Source organism: Muntiacus reevesi, chromosome 17 (assembly GCF_963930625.1).
Source record: "Muntiacus reevesi chromosome 17, mMunRee1.1, whole genome shotgun sequence".
Classification (NCBI taxonomy): domain Eukaryota; kingdom Metazoa; phylum Chordata; class Mammalia; order Artiodactyla; family Cervidae; genus Muntiacus; species Muntiacus reevesi.
The window spans coordinates 60,764,711-60,787,468 of NC_089265.1; the positions used below are offsets into that span (position 1 = coordinate 60,764,711).

Here is a 22,758-nt window from a genome sequence, read left to right on the forward strand (position 1 = left end):
TAATCTGATGGTCTAGTATGGAAAGAGAATACGGGCAGAAATTTAATTGCTCTGTCTGGCAAGCAGAGATTGGAATTAGGTAAGGGCAAGGGTCAAATTAGGAAGTAGGCATTTGACAGGGTTTGAACCCAGGTTTCTAGTGCTCAGAGTCATGCTGGTCAGCTAACAGGAACGAAGCGGAGTGAAGTGCTCCTCACTAGTTCTCCATAGGTCTTACTCCCTTTTCTTTCCTTTCTGGGTTTTATTGTTTGTAACAGATCGCTGCCTCTTTTCTGGGTTAGGGTGGGGTCAACAATCCAGGACTTCCTTAGTGATTCCCTCCTCGCATCCCCAATTCCCCACTGGTAACTTACCCACCTTACAGGGTGGTTATGAAGGTTTTAACATTTATACATATCGAGTGCCTAAATGGAGCCTGGCTCATAGTGACTACAAATGTTAGTTGCTACTGTTATTGTTGTAACTATTATTATTTTTCCTTGAAGTTTAAAGGAAAGGCACATTAATGAAAAATTAACGTGAATAGTGTTAGGGAGACACCTAAAATGAATGGAAAGTGGAAATGTTAGTCGCTCAGTCGTGTCCGACTCTTTGTGATCCTGCCGGGCTCCTGTCAATGGAGTTCTCTAGACACGAATACTGAGTGGGTAGGCGTTCCTTTCTCCAGGGGATGAATTCTTAAAATAACTTTTGGATGGCTTAGTTAACTAAGAAATGGTATAATGATGACAGATGCTTGATAGAAAGTAAATCTTAATCTCAATTAAGATTGATACCCAAACTTGAAAAGGTGTGATTCAGATGGTAAAGAACCTGCCTCCTATGTGGGAGACCCAGGTTTGATCCTGGGGTCGGGAAGATGCCCTGGAGAAGGAAATGGCAACCCACGCCAGTGTTCTTGCCTGAAAATCCCACGGACAGAGGAGCCTGGAGGGCTGCAGTCCCTGTGTCACAGAGCCGGGCTGACACACACACTCAGTAACAGGGCGATCATCTGTCCCAGCTGGTCTGGGATAGTCTTGATTTACATCTTGCTGTGGTGAAATTATTGCTTAATGCTCCCTTTCACTCTCAAATGACCTCAATTGGATAAAAAATTACACTGTCACCCTAGTTACACCAGCAGTGGAAGTAAGTGTGAAGTTACCACACACAAAAAAACAACCCTGTATTTTGAAAGAATTTATAATTTACAGGCTCAGATTAAACAAAAAAAGGCATCCCAAGGTTAGTGAGAACCTGTGTATGTGATACCAGCAGTCTGAGGGGCTAGGAAATAAAACATGCCAGAACAGTGAACTTGCACAGAAGTCTAGAATCCAGGCATAACACTGGATTCCAGAGAGCAGGGAATTTACCTTCTAACCCAAGGAAATTTCTGAAGTGGAGTATTCAGCTTTGTCTTAAATCAGAAAGCCATGCTCATCATGAAAACATGAAGAATTATGAAGAACTGACTAAGTCAGAATAGAGGCCTTGTTTTCCCTTTACTCTCTGCATAGCCAGGGGCCCTGCGCTGTCCCTCTTCTTGGGCAACGGTTAGGGCAAGATAACAATCACAGTGTCAGGCTTCCAGGACTGATCTGATCTTACCCAGGCAAGTATACACGTAGTGGCAGGAGAAGGGGCATACGGCTTTCTGCCTGGAGCTCATCCCAGTAAGTGAAGCACAGGAGCCCCAGCACAGATCGGCTGCTCTCTGACCTGAGTGGCCGAGTTGGAAGGAAACGACAGGGCAGTGATCACTAGTGATTACTTTGCTGCTGAAGTAAGATGCTCATAGAAAATAACAGCAGCCTCCGTTAACATAATGGGGCCTCCCAGGTGCCAGGGAGAATCCTCCTGCCAACACAGGAGACTTCGAGATGCAAGTTTGACCCCTGGGTCGGGAAGATGCCCTGGAGTAGGAAGTGGCAACCCACTCCAGTGTTCTTGCCTGGAGAGTCCATGGGCAGTCCGGGAGGTTGCAGAGTTGGATGGACACCATTGAGCATGCACGTACGTGTTAATGCAATTCTCCTAGAGGGGAGGAGTTTAGGAAAGTATAGTTCTTTCTGTTCCTAGGCAAGAAAACCACTTCTTATGGGAAGATTCCCTTGACCCCCAGGGCTGCACACACACCTCCCTGCCCCCGTGGTTAACTCAGAACAGCACCTAAAACATTCTGTTATAATTTTTACTTATCTCTTTTGCTCCTTCACTCAACTTGGAAGTCTCTGACAGTAGGGGCAATCTCTTATTCACGGTTGTATCCTTATCCTGGCAACAGTAGATTAATGCTTGCCGAACGGTAAGTGTATGTTTTGTAAACCACATGTGTTATCTTGTGAGTTCATTCTGGTCTGTCCTTCCACAAGGCTGCGTGACGGAGCTAGGGGTCAAATCCACCTCACAGAACATGCGTCGTGTTCATGGGGAAGCTTCCAGCACTCCCGCAGGACTCCACACTGCCCATGCGGGCCCTCCAGCGTCGTTCTGAAAGTTATGTCTCTGTGGCTGGTGCACGGTTTTAGTCTCTTCTAGAATAAAACTATTAAGATGCCATAATCAATTTAGGATATAGGATGAGATGTGACTGGCTGTCAGATAATTGGGATTCACAGATGATGCAGCCTAGTCCATCCCAGTTATGGGGATGCTTTCTTGTCCCTTATTCATACATTTATTATGGAATTGGACTTTTTTCCCCATCACATAGTAATCACTCAACACTGCTCTAGGGTGCGGGGAATCAAAGATGGAGCAGTTTGTGCTTCCAGAGCCTTCACATGGTGATCAGGAAAAGGGATACATACACTTCCAACTTCTTTTAGACTGCGTATTCTAAAACACTTAAATAAAGGGCAGTGGGACCACAACAGGTGATAATGGTCCTGGGCATTGAAGGATGGACCGAAGGATTTACTAGGCGAGGTGGGGAAAGGGAGGGAGGGAGGAACGGGAGCACTTTGGGGCAGATTTGCAAGCTGCAGTCTTCCTCTTCCAGTGTCTGCGAAGCCTGTTCTCTGAAGGCGGGCTGGCCCTTCCCTGCTGTGCCCTGCAAGAGGGGCTGTGACGCTTTAGCTGAAGGCTAGGTCTGTCACCAGCATGTGGATTCACACAGCTTCTCATCTGAGCCAGGTACAATTAAACAGTCTAAACAATAACTAAAACCAGAACATCTTGTGACTGGTCATCTGAATTTTGAGTCAAATATTCATGACAAATAAGAAGTCTCAAATATAGAAATATTTTACAAATATAGTTTTATTACTTGGAAATACATACAAAAATTCAAACACAGCTAAAAAACAGTTGCCAAGCAGCAGTCCTATCCAACCTGTTTTAATGAACACATAAAACAGTTATAATCAGCATAAGACAATTTAAGTTCTAAAACAACTTACTGTCTTCAGGGTCTTTAAATATTGGGCTTAAAACGGATTATTCTTTACAGCTATTTAATCATTCCCCCAACTATAAACTACTAACTGTTATGGTTTTGAAAACTGGAATAATGTTTGTCCATTTCTAGTTCTTCTGTTACCTTATGATCTCCATGGTGTCTCAAAAATCCCCAGCAGTTGCTGACAGAAAGCATTTGCAACATCCAGCAGCTCTCTGTGATGCTGGAGTTTGGGCCTAAGAGCCCTAACTATTCAAGGGGGCAAAATTTTTACTTCCTATTTTTGAGGTTTTGCTTATGTCATTTAATATTGTCCAAGCACACTAGGTCTCTGTCAGAGAAAAAAATAAAAGGTGAGTTACTCTGTTTTTGCTGATTGTTGATCCAGTATACTCCTTTATCTATTTTTCTTTTTGCCGTGATTCAGGTTTTAAAATCTTTTTTGGCAGTGTTAGCATTTTCTGCAAATTTAAGCTCATTCTGAGCTTTAACATATCTAACACTGTTTTTTATATTTCACTTTGCTCTTTTTGGGCCTTATCATGCCAGTTTTTCCTTCTTTTATATGTAATCTTTGACAAGTTGACTTCATCAGAGAGCTCTCCATGAGATGCTTTAGTTGCCCATTCTCTGCCTTCTTTTCTAGGTTCATTTAACTTTTAAAAAATGTTCAGAATTTCATCTAAAGTAAGTTCACCCTTTTATGGTCCCCCTCACTACTGTAACTATTTTTAAAAAAGCAACTGGAAAAGGTAGTGGGCTGAGAAGCAGTAGGGCCTGCTTTTAATTTTGGTTTTGCAACTTGACTGTGTTCTTCAGTTTAGTGTAGCATCCTTTCTTTCACAGCTGAGGAGCCTGAGGCCTGGAGTAGATTGGATGTCCTCTGATTCACTGAGGCTAAGGGGAAGAAGTCTAAATTTTAAGTTCTAGATTCCCAAAGTTCTCTCTCTACATCCAGCTGGTGACAGATCCCTGTGGGAACAAATTTCCTCTCCATCTCTGGTGTCCCTGTCTTAGCTCTGCCTTTCTTTCTCCTCCACTGAACTCATTTAATTATCTTGAGACCTCTGCTACAGTGTTATGAGCATACTGACTTGCTTAAATTTGTTGATGGATCTCTACTGGCTACAAGGTACAGTATAAACCTCTTCCTTAGCTTGGCATACAAGGCACTCCACAATCAGCTCCAGCTTACTCTCCCACTGCCCCAGCCACAGGCCTCCTCCCCACCCCAGCCCTGCACTAGCCCTGTAGCAAGAACTTACTTTCTCTAATGCATTTCGGCTGTTTTGCACTTGAGCTTGTTAGTGACTTTACAAAACTGGGCGCCACATCCTGATGAGCGCTGAGCATTTCAGGTATAAAAATTACCCAACGTCACTGCGTATCTCATTCATTCAGTAAACATTTATTGATGTTTGCTGTCCCGATACAGGCATAAAATTTAGCATCCCTGCATGCTGCAGTGGCTTCACACTCTGGAGAAGACAGTGACAGCGGCAGGGCTACAGTCTGACAAGCCCCCATATGCATAAATGCTAAATAAAGCCTCAAATCCACTTTAACAAGCCACTTAGATCATATTGTGTTACCTCAGATCACACTGAACATGTCTCCTTCAGGGCCTTCATCATGACTACTCTCAAACCAATGCTATGCAACCCAATTCTTAAGTGTTATCTTCTGTTTACTATTTTTTAAAAGCCAATTACAGAATTACAAATTTATTCCAGTCAATTGCAGATGCTGCTTTTGGTTTTGTGCGCTTGCTTGTTTCATGTTTTTAAGTTTCCATTCCGACCGCCTCACATTTGGTTCATCTTCTGACCTGAAGACTGTAGCTCTGATTTCAAAGTTACTGATTAAAAGCAATGCAGAGAACAGAACTAAGGCCTAAACTTTAGGAAGCTCTGTCCTGCTTTTCTAGCATTTTCTATTAAACATGCCCCATACTACCTTATTAACATTTATTAGTCTAAATGAAATGATGGGTAAGTCATGCATAACAAAGAATTTTAGACTGATTTTTAAAAATAACAATCATTAAATATCTATTATAAATATTTATTTTAAAAGAATTGAAAGATGTTACATATATTACATACTACATATAATGGCACATGTCAGCCTTTTAAGCTTAAAAATAATCTTTCCCCAAACTGGGATTGACTTAGACTCCAAGTATAAAATGACTCTTGGCCTATAGCACCAACCCAGGCCCAGAGGAAAGCCAGTTTTGAACCTGTCCTCTGGCATTGGGCTTCCTGATATGACACCGAGGGTCTTCTCCCTCTGGTTCTGCTCCCTGGCAGTACTGAGGCCTGGCACAGGGGCCCATTTGACTGAACGCTGCAGGCCTAGGAAATCCGGGAATCTAGAGGACACAGGGTCCTCCTTAACAATTTTACAATGAAAAAAAATGTGCCTTATTGTCTTTGCTTTTGATCTATACAACTAGAACAAGACTATATGATGGAAGAAGGTTAGAATTACTGAAATACATTTTCTCTGCTGGTTTTCCTCTGGAAATTTAAGTGTCATGATAGGAGGAGCTTTAAAAGTCATCTAGTTCAATACTGGTAATCTGTTCCACTAGTATCTCCTTTTCCTCAGATTTAGGTATAATTCAAAGTTTTAAATGCCATCCATATGCCACTTTGTTAGACAAACACATAGAAATTTAATAACACTTTTCTTTTTTTTCCTTAATTTATAAGGACAATTCCTGCCAAATGTTCTGGCTTATGGCTCTCCTCCTCTTCATAGTATGTTTAAGTTGCACATTAAGAATCCAAAAAATACCACTATGGAATTTTCATAAGCAATATCCAACTAATCAGTAAAACACAGTACACAGTGTGAAAATTTTAATTTATTCCCCCTCCCCCCAGCCATCCAGAATATATACCCCTTTAGCTGTGAGAAATGTGAGAACTAAAAATACCAACAGAGTTGATCATATATAGAGAAAAGAATGAAAAACACATACTACACAGGAAATACCCCTAAGTCCTCCCTAGCCAAGTAGTGCAAGTTAATGGTATATATCTGGCAGTCTCACCTTTCACTTGATTTATAAAAATTTTACAGGACAGATTTAAAGTAGAGATAGGCCTCTGATTTTTATTTGTTTTTTTAACCCTAGCAGATTTTTTTAAAAGAGGCTATATTAAATGACAATACATTTTGAGTCGGGGAGAAAAAAAATTAAAAAACCCAAAACTTCTTTCCGTTTATTCAAAATAAAAATACACATAGAATTATGAAAATATAGGTTTACTATTTCCACCATGTAAGTTGATGCTGCTGTTTGAAAGGCTTGCAAATTGTTTTTCCAGGTTTTTAAAGCTCGTCTCGATCCCGCAATAGAGTATACCTATATTCACTGGGCGCCAGTTTCTGGAAGGAGCTCTCGGGTGGGCTGCTTGCTACATCCTGGACTTCCTACATGGGGAAGAATAGAACATTTTTATATCAATATATTTTACAGTTATATTTTAATAGGAGTATTAGATGCATGGTAATTGCCCTGTAATTATTTATTAATAATCAGTAAACTATAGCTACTATGTGCCAAAGACAAGAGCTGAGTTTGAAATCTTGCTTTCCCTGTTTCAAATGCCCTTACTCAGATTCTCTAAGGCAGGGCTTCCACAGAGTCATTAACTGTTGATGTGACGACAGTTACTGAGGTGTGGTGGAGAAACAAAACATCTGACACCTGGGTACTTTCCTACAATATTCTGTGGAGGCAGTAAAATCCTAAGCTGGCCAAAACCCTTCCATTTTACAAATAACTGCTAGGATTATTAAAGGCACCTGTAGCCTGGCAGGCAACAGTCCATGGTGTTGCAAAAGAGTTGGATACAACTCAGCAACTAAACAACAATTCTACAGATAGAGATCTGGACGTCAGCAATGACAAAACCTAACTGACGTAAGGAAGAAAAACACTGCAATACTGCGAAGAAAGTTCTGTAGTATTTTACTTGTATACCAACAGTACGTAAAAATATCCAGTGGAAACATAAGAGTGATGTACAAGAATTTACACTGTGAGCTCCTCAAGAGTAAACGTGATTATCATTGTTTTAATAATCCCTGTAGCTTACACAGGCACATAGGATGTAGTGCACGATATATATATATATAAAATGGCACATGGGAAGCAATGTATCCACAGACTTCACTTTTTATGCTTAGTCACATTGCCCTTTCCCAATACATTTGTTATTTTTTGCTGAGATATGTTTGGTTTAATTAATGTGAAGCTATATTACTATGAAATGAACATGTATTTGGTGCCTACTATGTATTAGTATGCAAAGATAAATACAAGAAGCTGAGTGTCTAATATAGAAATTGAAACAAATCACGATAATATAATAATGGCAAGCCACATCTTTTCTTAATGTGATAAAATATTAAGCAGGCCTACTTTGGGTTACTGCCAACAAAGTTTTCCTGCATCTATAGTTGATTAATTATCAAAGAAAATCTGATCTCAGATTGCAAGGAAAAAAGCATGTTGTCAGATTCCTAAAGGTAACTGGCAACTCTGAATTTAATTCGACTCTTAAAAATTCACTTAGTTTTTATTTTTCTTCAATACTTGGTGGTTCTTTCGGCAAAAACAGTGGACTGAAGTTCTTTTGGGCATATGCAGTAAGTGTTTTGGTATATATCATCTCTGGTATATATCATTCCCTCTCAGTATAATGGTAACAGACATGATATAAATCACTAATGCATCAAAATGCAAATTTAGGGGTATTTAACAAAGCAGGTACTTATACAGAATTTACAAGGTAACTTGGAACAGAAGAAAATTCTCAGGTTAAAAATATGTATCTGTATATCAAGCAAATATAAAATTGTATTGGTAAACAGTTGTCAAGCATTCTGCATCTCAAAAGGAAAAGCTGTGTTAAACTGTAAGTTCTGAGCGTTATGAATACCATGGTGATGAAGGCTGTTAAGATATCAAATCATTATTTTCTTTACAGTGTGGTGGTCACTCTCTCTGCCACAGAGGAAGGCTTAAAAGCAATTCACGCAATCCTCTGATTTCTTTGCTAGTCGTCGTCTGCTGCTGCTAAGTCGCTTCAGTCGTGTCCGACTCAGCGACCCCATAGACGGCAGCCCACCAGGCTCCCCCGTCCCTGGGATTCTCCAGGCAAGAACACTGGGGTGGGCTGCCATTTCCTTCTCCAGTGCGTGAAAGTGAAAAGTGAAAGTGAAGTTGCTCAGTCCTGTCCAACTCTTAGCGACCCCAGGGACTGCAGCCCACCAGGCTCCTCCGTCCCTGGGGTTCTCCAGGCAAGAGGACTGGAGTGCCATGGCCTTCTCCGCTTTGCTAGTCTACCTGCTTCTAATTCCTACCTCCTACTTCTATATGAAGCTAACTGCATTTAACCCTTTTATGGCCATTTTCCACCAAGGACTTACCAGACAACCTTTGTTTATGTGATCAAGGAACTACTGTAATATTCTTACAACTTTTCTGAAGGCTTAAAATTTTGAAATGAACATAATTTGTGTATTATCTAGTTTGTTCAGAATTTTTGTTGTTGTTGTTCAGAATTTTTTTTACAAAAATATTCTGGACTGGAAACTAAAGCTTATGCAAGAGCTTCAGAGTCTTTTCAAGACTAATTGAGAAAGAAAAAAAAGAGTTCCCATTGAGAAGCAAACAAGAGTCCTACCTCTCCTGGGGCTGTATCAGTTGGGTCAGGACCATGATGGAATTCTCTGTGTAGTTTTCCAGAATGTAAGTCAAATACAAACTGCTTGAGTTTTCCAGGAATTCTAAAACCAAAGTAAAACAAAAATTTAGCTTAAACTATTTAGATGGACTTATTTCTATTTTACCAACTTCACAGCATTAAAAACAATTTTTAAAAAAACTTATACCTACAATCCCACCAACCCACCATAACTAGTAACAAACAGACCAGGTACATCTCAAACGCTTTCACAGTTTGTAAATCATGATGTCTAGCACTCAGTTTTGTGTTCCAATGCTTACACTTGTTTTACAGAAATTTTTCTATGCTAACTGGAACAAATGCTTCAGAATCTATCAAGATGGTGTCCTAAGACTTATTCCTTTATGTTGGGCATTTATAAATTTTCCTTATTATATATAACTGCAAAATCTTATGTTCTGCAAAATTACACTAAAAATAATAGGAGCTCAAGAGAAAAATATTGTTAGGGACTAATCACTTAACACTAAGTAGGTCTGTCCTGAATTAATTGAAGAAAGATTATATTACAAAGCTCCACATCCATTTGGCAAAGTATTTGGAAGGCAGAATTTTAAGCCGTGGGAAATAAAGAGAACCACACAGAAAAGAGAGACTGAGGTGAGCACTTCAGAATGACACGGTGCTTCCACATAGGTGAGGCTTCCCCACCATTCTACACGCTCATGACAAAGGAAATGAGACAAGGACTGTGAGACAGAAAAAAATAAATTGGTTACAAGTCATAGCTATGTAGGTTTGTCACCAGATTACTACTAAGAGCCTAGAACAAAAATATTAGCACCCTTCAGCCTCCTCCAGCATTTGATCCCTGTGTCAGCAGATGACAACTTAACCTGGAGCTTAGCGGTCTTTTTGTTTTTTTGAGATGCAGCGCATTCACTGCCAGCATAACAAATTTATCAAAATAATCTAAACCAGGGTGTAGCTCTTTCATGTTTTCCTTAAACAGAGGGGGAACTTTCTTCACAACTTAAACCACACAGGCAGTTTCACCGGCCAGCTTAACACTGTGAAAAGCAAAGCGCCTCTCAAGGCCATCAAAGTGGCCTTTTTTTTTTTTTAAATGTCCTCATACATCACAAAGACAAAGGCATTGTCTTTTATGGTGAAAAAGCTTTCCTTAGTGGCTTCAAACTATTCTGAGGGAAATAACATGAACCAACATCAGTTCAGTCGCTCAGTCGTGTCCGACTCTTTGTGACCCCGTGGACGGCAGCACGCCAGGCCTCCCTGTCCATCACCGACTCCGGAGCTTGCTCACACTCATGTCCACTGAGGCGGTGGTGCCCTCCAACCATATAACTCACTGCATTTGACATCATTCCTGTAATTACCAATTACGGCGTGAGCACATCTGCAGGACAGAAACACGCACTGCAGCCAAGCAGCCGGCAGGAGCTGCGCAGCTTTGCAAGCACCAGCCTTTTCCTCCAGTATCCCCTGGGTTGTGTCTGATGAGGAAGCAGTGATGAGTTAACGCGTGAGAACTCGACACAAAGTGGGCAAATCATGGTGACAGAACATCAGTACTGACTGCCGCTTGTCTCCCTGTTTGTTCTCTGAGGTCTTGCCAGCACTTCTGTCTTTAATATTAACATCTGTTTTGCTAATTTGATAAGTAAAAGACACCAGCAGTTTGATTTCCATCTCTTCAGGAATTAAGCATTTTTTCCATTGTTTTAATTTCTATTTCTGCTCATATGAATTGTTTGTCCTCTGCTGAGATCCTGGTAGAGATTTGGCCTCTACTGAGATCAATTAAAATTCATTATATTTTTAAATAGAAACCCGTTTCTCCCCCTCCCTCCGATCCGTTGCATGAATTAAAATGCAGGTCTACAAACATGTTATTTCCTTCTGTAGAACTGATTTTTTTAAATCACTGTTTTGGTAGCATACCTGGCTTGTGTTAATATTACCAGTTTTTCTTTTTATCCTCCCCTGAGGTCCTGCAAGTGCTGTTTCTTCTCTTCGATAACTCCCACTGAGATTAACAGCCAGTGACTTCATTGTACACCCATTTCGGCTGCCCACTAGCTCCAGTGCAGCAGAGGCCAGCAGGTGCCGTATTGACAGAAGCCTCTGAAAGGGTCTCTGGTGCAGAAGAAACTGCACAGCGCCAGGCACAGACATCGAGAGGAGATCGATTCAACCTGACGTCTACTGTCACCCACAGCAAAGTGCTCAAATACACTCAGAGAACCGCAGATCCAGAATGTTTAAGACGAAGCCCTTGCTAGTTTGTTATTTAAAAATGTTCAAAGATGGTCACACCAATACAGTGTGAATTGCTTCTGCTAGTCAAGAAATAATTTATAATTAAATCTTAAGTGAAACAGATTCATAGCATACACTCAAAACAGATTTTTTCCCTACTTGATTTTTTTCCCCTTTGTCAACATATGGGAGAACTGTGAGCAAAAGCAAAGACAAGAGAGGGAGGATGAACCTGAACTGATGTGGTAGAAAAACAGATGACAGAGAGGTCTTATCTAGCTTTGTGGTGAGAAATCATCCAGTTATTGGGTAATGATCAGTGAGTCAACAACACACTGTCAAGAAAACAGACAACAGTTATCTGCTAAAAAGGGAGATAAACAGGCCCTTACTGTAATAAATCCCATTACACTGTCATACTTAGGGTATACTTTTTCTAATTAGAACCCCTAAGAGTTTCTCTCATCCTCCACTTTTTTGTTTGCTTACAGTATTTATTAGGTGATGCAAAATTTAGACACGATGAAATGCACAAAACATAAGTGTATCATTTAAATGAGCTTTGACAAATGCATATAAGGTGAGAAGTATTTTTATTAAAAAATTCACATACAGTAGAATTCATTTTTTAGGCTTAAGTTATATGAGTTTTAACATAAGCATGTAGCATCGTATTACCACCTACACAAACAGGAAACAGAACAATTCCAACACTCACTCCTGTCTTCCTCTTCCCTTTAACTCTTGCTGATCTGATCTATTCCCATCATTTGTCTTTTCCAGAATGTCATGATTTTGAAATCGTGAGACTGGCTTCTTTTACTTAGCACCCTGAATTTGAGATTCATCCACTGTGTTGTATGCATAAAAATGTCTGTTCTTCTATTCACTGAAGAGCATTCCATTGAGTGGATATGCCACAGCTGGTCTACCCGTCCACCCACTGGAAGACACCGTGAATGCTGCTGGGTCATATGGCAGTTCTATTTCCAGCTTACTACTTTTTAACTCAACTTATACAATAGTTTGACCTCATTCAACGTATTACAGTGTAAAAACACTATATCTTGTCGTTTAAGTTACTTAACTTCTTTGAGCTTCAGCTTTCTGATATGTGAACTGAGAACAACGGCTTCATTTATCTAGCTGAATTGTTTTTATAGTCACAGACTTGGATTTAAATCCAAATATATTAGTGCCTATAATAATCATAGCTAGCCTTCTAAACACTAGCCATGTATCAGACACTGTTCTAAGAGTTAGACACATTCACTTAATATTCACAACAAGTCTGTTAACTAGGTAAAATTATCATCATGCCTGTTTCACAATGAGGAAGAAAGGCATAAAGGTCTTAGAGGCTGCCCAGGGTGACATAACTAACAGATAACACACAGACCGGGCCCGGGGTCTGTGCGCGTGACCGCTGCACCCCACTAACATCACAGACGGGGCCCGGGGTCTGTGCGCGTGACCGCTGCACCCCACTAACATCACAGACGGGGCCCGGGGTCTGTGCGCGTGACCGCTGCACCCCACTAACATCACAGACGGGCCCGGGGTCTGTGCGCGTCACCGCTGCACCCCACTAACATCACAGACCAGGCCCGGGGTCTGTGCGCGTGACCCCTGCACCCCACTAACATCACAGACCAGGCCCGGGGTCTGTGCGCGTGACCCCTGCACCCCACTAACACCACAGGCGGGGCCCGGGGTCTGTGCGCGTGACCCCTGCACCCCACTAACATCACAGACGGGGCCCGGGGTCTGTGCGCGTGACCCCTGCACCCCACTAACACCACAGGCGGGGCCCGGGGTCTGTGCGTGTGACCCCTGCACCCCACTAACATCACAGACCAGGCCCGGGGTCTGTGCGCGTGACCCCTGCACCCCACTAACATCACAGACCGGGCCCGGGGTCTGTGCGCGTCACCGCTGCACCCCACTAACATCACAGGCGGGGCCCGGGGTCTGTGCGCGTGACCCCTGCACCCCACTAACATCACAGGCGGGGCCCGGGGTCTGTGCGCGTGACCGCTCCACCCCACTAACACCACAGACCAGGCCCGGGGTCTGTGCGCGTGACCGCTGCACCCCACTAACATCACAGACGGGGCCCGGGGTCTGTGCGCGTGACCGCTCCACCCCACTAACATCACAGACCGGGCCCGGAGTCTGTGCGCGTCACCGCTGCACCCCACTAACATCACAGACCGGGCCCGGAGTCTGTGCGCGTCACCGCTGCACCCCACTAACATCACAGACCGGGCCCGGAGTCTGTGCGCGTCACCGCTGCACCCCACTAACATCACAGACGGGGCCCGGGGTCTGTGCGCGTGACCCCTGCACCCCACTAACATCACAGACCAGGCCCGGGGTCTGTGCGCGTGACCGCTGCACCCCACTAACATCACAGACCGGGCCCGGGGTCTGTGCGCGTGACCCCTGCACCCCACTAACATCACAGACCAGGCCCGGGGTCTGTGCGCGTCACCGCTGCACCCCACTAACACCACAGACGGGGCCCGGGGTCTGTGCGCGTCACCGCTGCACCCCACTAACATCACAGACCGGGCCCGGGGTCTGTGCGCGTCACCGCTGCACCCCACTAACATCACAGACCAGGCCCGGGGTCTGTGCGCGTGACCCCTGCACCCCACCGCCTCTTCAGTGACTCCACTTGAGTGAGGTTTCTAAATCTTGCACAGCTTAGCTTCTTGATTGTGAAGTAGAAATAATATCCACCTTCTAAGCTTGTTACAGATTAACTGAAAACATATAAAAGTATAAAGTAGGGCTGGGACAGTGGCTGCTCTGTCAGTGCTTGCAGTCTGCTTTGCTGGCAAAGGCAAATAAGGTAAAAATATATTGCCATGATCTGTAAAATAAAAAGTACTTATAAATACTACATATCAAGATCAGGGGTACACAAAGTATGTGACAGGAATATAAAAATGGTGTTTAGGGACCTGGACCAGTGTATATGTATCAGCCCAGTGGCTGATAAGAAAGACACATTCAGACTATTAAAACTACAGAGAGGAATAGGAGACGTAGAGAATAGGACGGATGAGTAACTGATAAATATTAGGATATATTCCAGACATATACATTCAGAATAGTCAAACTCTTAATCTTATAACAAGTGATGAAGCTAAAAGCGAGTTAAAAGCATTTAATGAACATCTGCTAACGCCACCACGGAGCACTTGGTGTAGCAAGAGATGGAGAAAGCTGAATATGGGCCTTTTAAAAAGATTCTCAGGGTGAAGAATCTGCCTGCCAGCGCAGGAGGCACGGCTCGATCCCTGGCCCGAGATCGCACATTCCTCGAAGCAACCGAGGCGGCGTGCGGCAGTAACCGAGCCTGTGCTGTGGGCCGCGGGCCCGCGCACCCTGAAGGCCGCGCTCCGCGCCGAGAAGCCGCGGGGCGGGCACCGGGCGCCGCGGTGGGGAGCAGCCGCCCACCGTGCCCGCGCCAACGCCGCACGGCGACGGGACCGGCGCCGCGAAAACAAAACCACGCACACACGCCCATGAGTGCAGAAAAGATTTCGCAGCACCGTTTTTTTCTCAATCAAGAAAAGCCTGATTTGGGTTAAAAAAAAAAAAAGAACCCCTAGCTACCGAAGAACGGAAGCAGGCTGTCGGGGCTGACCTGTCCCTGCAAGTCCTTTCTCGTCTCACTCAGCTCCTGGCTGGTTCCAAGCTGAGGGAGACAGGCTAGCTCATCACAGCAGCAACCACGCTGCTAAATTGGGGAGCCGCCCGCCCCTACAGTTTCGGTTTCACGTTGCCCCTCTCACCTCCTCACCACAACCATGCCCCCTGAGTGGTTTAAGGAACTATGATCATAATTTTCAGTGATGCAGTGATTTGAAATAAACGACCTAGATCCCAGAGTTAGGGAACTCCTTAGCCTTAGAGTGGCTTGCTCATTTCCCCAGGAGTGATCTGACGTCTGTCCTGCTGCTTTTTCCCGTCCCCGGGGCTCTGGTGGGAGCTTACGTAAGAAGCCCTGAGCAAAGAACAGAGGGTGGGGACCTGCAGGCCACAACTTTCACAAGTTACGTTTCTCCAGAAAGCCCTTCAACAGTCTTTACCTAGACCCCACCATTCATTCTCTCCTCTCAGGGCCGGCGAACATTTCCCAGGCCCACCCTATGTGCTTGGGCTTCAAAACTCCCCCCATTCCACCTCCATATAAAACCTTTTCCTTTACGTTCGGCAAGAAATCAATCTGGTCAAACTATAAATATATAAAACAACAACTAAGGCCTCAGAGATGTGTGATTCAGTTTCAGGTATTAACAAACAGCGCCTCTTCAAACATCTTTCACATCCAGGCTTACACTGCTTTTGTATGTACTGAAAATGTAACTGTTTGCTATCAAGTGTTACCAGCTTGAGGTTTGGGGGTTCAATATACTCTGCCATGACTTCGAGCCCTGCCAGTGGTTAGTGGTGTGGCCTTGCTGGTTACGTTACATCGCTAAAGCTCAGCTTCTCTGAAATAAGAGACGAACGGAACAGTGGTTGGAAGCGCCCCGCACCAGCTGCGACGCCTGCCTTTAGCATGGGAGGGTCTGTGCGTCATAAATCTGCTTTCCTTCCCCTTACCACCACACACTTCCACCAGCTGACTCCAGAACCGCTGAGTTACCAAGTAAAAGTAATAGTCATTACAGTAATTTATGGAAACGGCTTATCATTTAAGCCTTAATTACCACGCAGCACGATAACAATCACACAGGCCATTACATGTGTCGGCTTCACTTTGCTGCATGTCTTTTATTTTTTAACACTAGCATCTATTCACATAGGCTCAGTCTGTAGCTCACACAGCATGTGCCTCCTTAGAATTAAAAAAATACTAGAGGAGACAGTGCCTAGGAGGGGGAACCAGGCACCTAAGGGAGAAATTAAAGTAATCAGCTTCAGAGCTTCAAATATAATCACTTCTCTGACCTCCCTCCCTGCTCACAGGACTCCACGCTTGCAGGATGGGCAAGGATCATTTCCCATTCCCATGTTTCTTTGGGGAATTTTACTGACTCAGTGTTTTTTTGCACCAGGGCACAAGCAGAGAGTGCTGCCAGCTGACAAATTAGCTTTTCTTGGTAACACGCCCATCTCCTGGTCCAGTGAACTGGGGCTGGAGGATAGGGGGATTGGGTCATGTGATAAAGAGTATGACCACTGGTCTTAGTTTGGGTACTCCAACAGACACCAAGAGGGACTGGAAAGGCTAGAGTGTTTTAAATCTGACTTCAGAACTGGAGGAGAAAACTTAAAAGACAGCCAAGGTGAAATTTGTCACAGGTTTCCCTTCATGTGTAACAACGTTCTTGGGAATAAAAGCCAAAATTGGGCATAGTTTGGTTTCTGACTAGTAAGCCTAACCTGAGTCAGCATCCTCTTGACTTCAGCTAACTTGAGACTTCATAACTAGGGCTGTGGATTTACAGTGAAAGGAAGAAGTAAATAATCAACCCAAGATACCAGAGGTAGGAAAATATAAAAATTCATGCAAATAACCCATGAAGAGGGCATTTTAATACCAAGCACGTCACTGCCTGGAGGCTCCTGAAGTGAACGCAACCAGCGCGACAGCCGCCCCTCTCCTAAGAGGGCTGTGCTTCTGGCTGAGTTTACAGCCTCTGGAGGCAAAGCCACTGAAGCAAGAGAGGAGACGCAGCCAGCCAAGGCAGTTCTGTCTAACACAACAGGCTCACACGACGCTCAGCAACTTAGATGTTTTCACTTTACCTACACTGGGAAGAACAGCACTCAGCATATTAACCCACTGAGTATTTATCTGGGTCTTGTGTATGACAGTTGTATAATATCAACCAAAAAATAAAACCCGTGGTTTATACATAAAATAAAACCCGTGGTTGATATATAATCTAAAGAGTTTACTAAGACTGGATCCCCAGCCCAGTCCGAGAACTCACAGCCAGCGAGAAAAAGGAGATAAGCTGGAATAGGCGATCGGGTTTTGTAACGGTAAGAGCTCTGACAGGGCTCAGCAGGGGGCACTGATTCAAGATTTCTGGAGATGTTAACGCCCGAGGAAGGACCGAATGTTCTGGAGAAGTTTTTCATGGAGGAGAGGAGACGGGGCTTGGAGAAAGGCGATGCTGGCAGGAACAAGTGCAGACACTGTGGGCTGAATGCGAGTGGACGGGGGGGATTGCTGAGGTAAAATAAAAACAACTACTATTTTTAAGTACTTAATGGTTCATAACACAACATCATCGCTCGTTCATTTTTGTAACAATCTCATCAGGAAGCGTGCACCACCGACCACGTGTTAAGGGTAGGGAACAAGCGCGAGAGAAGGGCCTGTCTGAGGGAGAAAGCCGCTCAGTCGTGTCCGATCTGCGGCCCCACGACTCGCCTGAGGGAGGACCCCCGTGGAGACGCCCTCGACGTGAGCTCTGAGACTCCTCTATCGGACAACCCGATCGCTGTTGAAATACGGAGGAGCGAGTGCGGTAATCCATTCTGCAACAGGACTTCACATCACCCTCAAACTGTGAAACTGAATCTTTAAACATTAAAATGGGTGATCTTTAAATTAATTTCGAAAAGAAAAGGTCTATTTTGAATACCTGTATTGCTTAAATTTTTCATATACGAAGAAACATTTCCACTTTAACTGTTGTATCTAACATCTCAGAAAGCCGATATAAATGGTACTGTCTGTGGTAGTTACTAGGTTTATGTTGATTAACACTATGGGAGCAGAGTCAGAAAGCCATCTGTTCTTGGGAAGGTTCGCAGCTGGACGCCTTTATAAACGCCTTGTCGCAGCCACCGTCGGGTCTTCAGCGCCACTGACACTCCGGACGCACAGCCAAACGCGCGCCAGCGTCACTCACTTTCTCTAACCTACTCACTCCCCTGATGGGCTGGCGCAGACTACATTCAGTTCAAAACACATTTCTCACAGGTCAAAAATCTTTCAGAAATTAACTCCCAAGCATTTAAGATCATCTAACGCTGGCATTTCTACAGGGATATACCGTAGCTCTCATCATCATTTAACATTTTCTTTTTCCCTTGGCTATGCGCTCAGCTCGTGGGACCTCAGCTCCCTGACCAGGAACTGAGCCAGGCCACAGCAGGGGAAGCGCCGAGTCCTAAGCCTGGAGCCACCGGGGGATCCCCCAGTCACTCATCCGACACTCTGGAGTCCAAAAAAACCAAAAACTCTTCCTTCCAAATAACAAAGCATTACTGTTTCAACATAGGATTATTTAAAATATCCAAACAATCATTTTAAGTTCATTTCTGAGACACATACCAGTAATTTTAAAAAAGCAAAATGAATACTTACAAGACATCCCTGAAGTCTCCAAACACATACATGTGCCTAAAGCTGTCGATAGCTATCACAGGGCAGTCTGCTGGAGTTTTCTGTATGTGCAGAAGAGGATGTCTGAATTTGTCACAGTCAGCATGTAAAAAGTTTATTGTACCTTAAAAAGAAATAGAATTTGGAGAGAAGATTAGAATATTCCTTATTATATTTTCATAAGTTTGCAAGTTCATAAAAAGTGATACACTAAAAACTTCCCAACATGCTTTAGAGTAATATAGACCACAAAGACTAACACCTAAATATTACAACACTTTAGAGAGGTAGGATTTTAATTCTTAACGGAGAAAGTATCATTTCTTTAGAAATGCAATAGTGAATTTTAAATTCTTCTGGGCAATCATTTGCCCTGCAGATTATCCTGGTCTGTTCGCATGGGAACATCTTCATTTCACCAAGGATGCCCTTCCAGTCCCTGCTGGTTGATTTTTAATCTAAGGCAACCCCCAAAGCATTTACAGAGATTGATGTGGGCATGGCTCTGTGCGAAGCCTTCAGTCGGTTTTGTTTGACTTTCTTCTCCAGTTATAGAGGGAAGGCTGGTGATAACTCACACTCCCTTGTGATGCTTTGGAGAAGTCTGCAGAGAACTACTCAGCTTACTTTCATTTAGAAATACGGTAAATGTTAATCAGGGTGTGTAAGTCCTCTCAGCAGTATCTCTGGAACCATTAGAAAAGGACTAGATAAGCATCAGGGTGCTGGAAGAAAGTGCCTAAAACGCACTGTCCACCCATGACCCCGCTTTTCATGCTACTTGATTTTAAAGAGCTAAAAAAATTATTTTTTTTTAAAGCTACTGCTTTGCATTATCTCTACTTACACCTCCCTTCCCCATATTTTCATGTAATTTTAGGAGCTGAGTTAAAATAACAAGTTTTTAATCCAAATATGCTTATGTCAATATTAATGCAATGGAAAAGAGGGTAAGTTAAAAAACAGAAAAGAAGGATGTAAACACCTTAATCCGTCTACCTTTTTCACTTATTAATTGTCGGGCTACTTCATTCTGGAATATTTCTAAACTTTCTGTATCTTCTTTCATGTGGAACAGTATGAGAAAAGGCAGTCCTTCTTCTGTCAGTTCCTGTATAGAGAAGTATTCAATGAGAATCATCAGGCCTCTCCATTCAGCTCTAGCTATTTTCCAGTTAGGAACAATTTTATCCTCAGCCCACGTAACATAGAGCAGCTGCAATGTTCCATGAAAACGAGACCACGGTGTAAACAGACGCCTCAGCGGAGAAGGAACCGCGAAGGGCTGCACGCGTCCCGCGGCGCCTGGGCGCTGACTGCCGTGGGGTAACCCTGGGCTGACCTGTGCCTAGCACTGGGTGAAGCCGTGGTACCTAAAGAGCGAGCTGACAAGAGGAAGAGCTGTGCTGTTCTTTTTCAAAATGCTGATTTTTATGAAAGGATAAACACTCTTCACAGATAACAGTGAAAAACTGAGTGTACAGCAATAAATAAATCTAACTGATTTGCAAACTTACGTTTACTCTAAGGCTTATTGCAAAAACCACGCCACTTACATGAGACCTACCAACAGCTGAAAAGTGATACAGAGCAAGAGACAAAACCCCCATAATACAGCCAGTTTTCAATCAATATACAGTGTATCAACATTATCAACAAATACTTCCACCACATATGTGTATGTTTATATTACACCTGGTGCGTACACACACAGAAACACCCTGAATCTGTTCTGAACTCTCAGAACGTTTTCTCAGTGCCTCCATGTGGCATGTTACTTTTTAGAAAATTTAAGAGCTAAGAAGTTAAAAGTAGAAACAAATATATTACTTATTAGTAATAAACAAAGTTACTACTTTTGTAACTAGACACAATTTTTTGTTTAAACAAAATCCTACAAATATAGATGAACTAACAACTGTTAAGAGAGAATAAATTAGTAGTTTGAAAGTATCTATGTGAATTAGTTGCTAAACTAATTTACATACATTAACACAGTAGCTGGTAGTTCAACCTACTAGAGTTTCCAATGTACCCATGTCCACATCTGCACCAATATATTCTTTACAAGTTAGGTAGTCAGCAGTTCAGGAAAGAGAGAGCAAGACAACCCAATTTACAGGTTAACAAATCTTTCCTCATATTTTAAAGGGTCTGTGGGTAATTGGTTATGAAATGTAACGAGTCTAAAGAATGTCATTAAATGTGCCAACCACTATAGGATGAGAGGCAGGGTTGGGAGAGGAAGGACAGACCACTGTTTAATTGTTTGAGATTTTCCAGGTCTGTACCTTTCAGTGGTTCTGAAACTAACCCTGTAAGAACTGCCAAAGCAGGTGTATAATCGTGACAGGTTACTAGATCTTTCTGAGTATCTAAGGTCTAAATGAGCTGCTACAATAAAAACGTTAATCAATTCAGATAAACATACCTGAAGCCCAGGGAACTGAGAAAGTAGAAAGGATGTTCACTTGATAAAAACTGAGACAATAACCAAGCAAGCGAGCTTTCCTGCAACGTGACCACACTCACTCATGTACTGTCTAAAGCTGCAGGTTGAATAGCGGCAACAGACTGTGAGCTGCAAAGCCTTAAAATACTCACTGACTTGTTACGGAACTGCCAACCTCTGACTTGGTGGGAATTATATGAGAGTGTTTACTCTGTGGTAATTTCTTGGGTTGTATATTTAATACCTGAGCTATGCACTTATAATTCTTTTGAAGCATATATACATATTGAAAATTTTAGCTTAAAAAGTTTTTTTTTTAAATTACATTCTTAGGCTGTGGGTTTTGAAAGTGAAGGAGTAAAATGAAATGAAAGCTATGTTTCAAATACAATAAAAAACAGATGTCTGTTTAAAGACAGACATAGCTCTTTGTATTTGCTCCTCCAACCTCCTAGGTTTTTATGAAGTTGTAAAGACTTGGAGATGGGCTTTATTTCAGGCACATGGGATCACTGAGGACAGTTACATGGTAATAATAATTGCTTTCATTATTTACAATGAAAGAGAACACAGTTTCATTCTTTTAGGAGAGGAATCAGAAAAACCTTTTCAAAGCAAAGGATTATTCACTGTATATAATTAATTGTAACTAAAATCTGCAGAACGATGCTTCTAAAGCAATCTCCTTAAATAAGAATCTTCAGCCAAGGGTGGGATCAGAATCACCTTCAGACTCATTTTCAAGGTGGTCAGGAAACCAAGAGTGGGGCTGGGCCAGCAGACGCGGAGGAGCACCGCCTGCACTGTGCAAACAGCGGCGGCGTGTTCACTGTGACGGGAAGCTCTGTGTTAGAACAGGAAGATACGTAGAAGCTTGCTCTTTCGGAAATCTTGGTTAAACATAACAACATACACTAGAAAGCCATACCTCTCCATTTTCAAATGTTATTTCTCTGACAAGAGGAACGCATTTATCTTGAATCCAGTTGTAAGTCCCATCAAAATTTGTCATAGATCCCAAGTACACCATATCTGGAGCAGAATGCTGTTACAAAAACAAACAAAAAAGTAAACATCTAACCTGTGCTAGCAAAGCTGCATTCTTAAAGCCATCTATGAGCTCAGAAAATCTACATGGGATATAAAAGAAGCAAAAAATCATGGAACTTCTGAGAAAGAGGACTACTGGTGGTAATAAGCTGCTAACTACGATTATGGGGGACCTGATTATCTAATCTGTGATGCCTAAGCCTTCCGCTTTCCCTTGGATTTGCGTCAGGTAAATGCTTATCAGTGTCTTCATCAATAGCCGGCAGGTGTTGGGGAAAGAATTATCCTAATGATTTAACTGAGCTATCTCTCCCTTCAAAAATGTCAGAAGAAAATTTGGAGACTTCCCGTGAAAAAGTCTTGAAAAATACATGATACTATATAAATCTAAGGTATGGCTATCTCTAAATTAACTGCTGTTACCTGTTTTCACATTCACTCAAAATCAGTACCTATGAAGTGCCTAAAATGATGATAAATTGCTAACATTACCTAAGCCAACCACTGTGACCAAGCATTG

General features: G+C 42.8%; 1 protein-coding gene across 1 annotated transcript in view; it reads right to left on the reverse strand.

Annotated features, from left to right (window-relative positions):
* Nucleotides 1-6,481: 6,481 nt before the first annotated feature.
* ERP44 (endoplasmic reticulum protein 44) overlaps nt 6,482-22,758 on the reverse strand; it is a 91,368-nt gene continuing 75,091 nt past the window's right edge. Inside the window, exons 8-12 of the mRNA XM_065908145.1 lie at nt 22,117-22,233; nt 19,736-19,847; nt 18,719-18,860; nt 9,091-9,193; nt 6,482-6,829 (exon numbers count right to left, since the gene is read on the reverse strand). Coding sequence (XP_065764217.1) covers nt 6,728-6,829; nt 9,091-9,193; nt 18,719-18,860; nt 19,736-19,847; nt 22,117-22,233 — 576 coding nt within the window. The 3' untranslated portion in view covers nt 6,482-6,727. The remainder of the gene's footprint in view (nt 6,830-9,090; nt 9,194-18,718; nt 18,861-19,735; nt 19,848-22,116; nt 22,234-22,758) is intronic.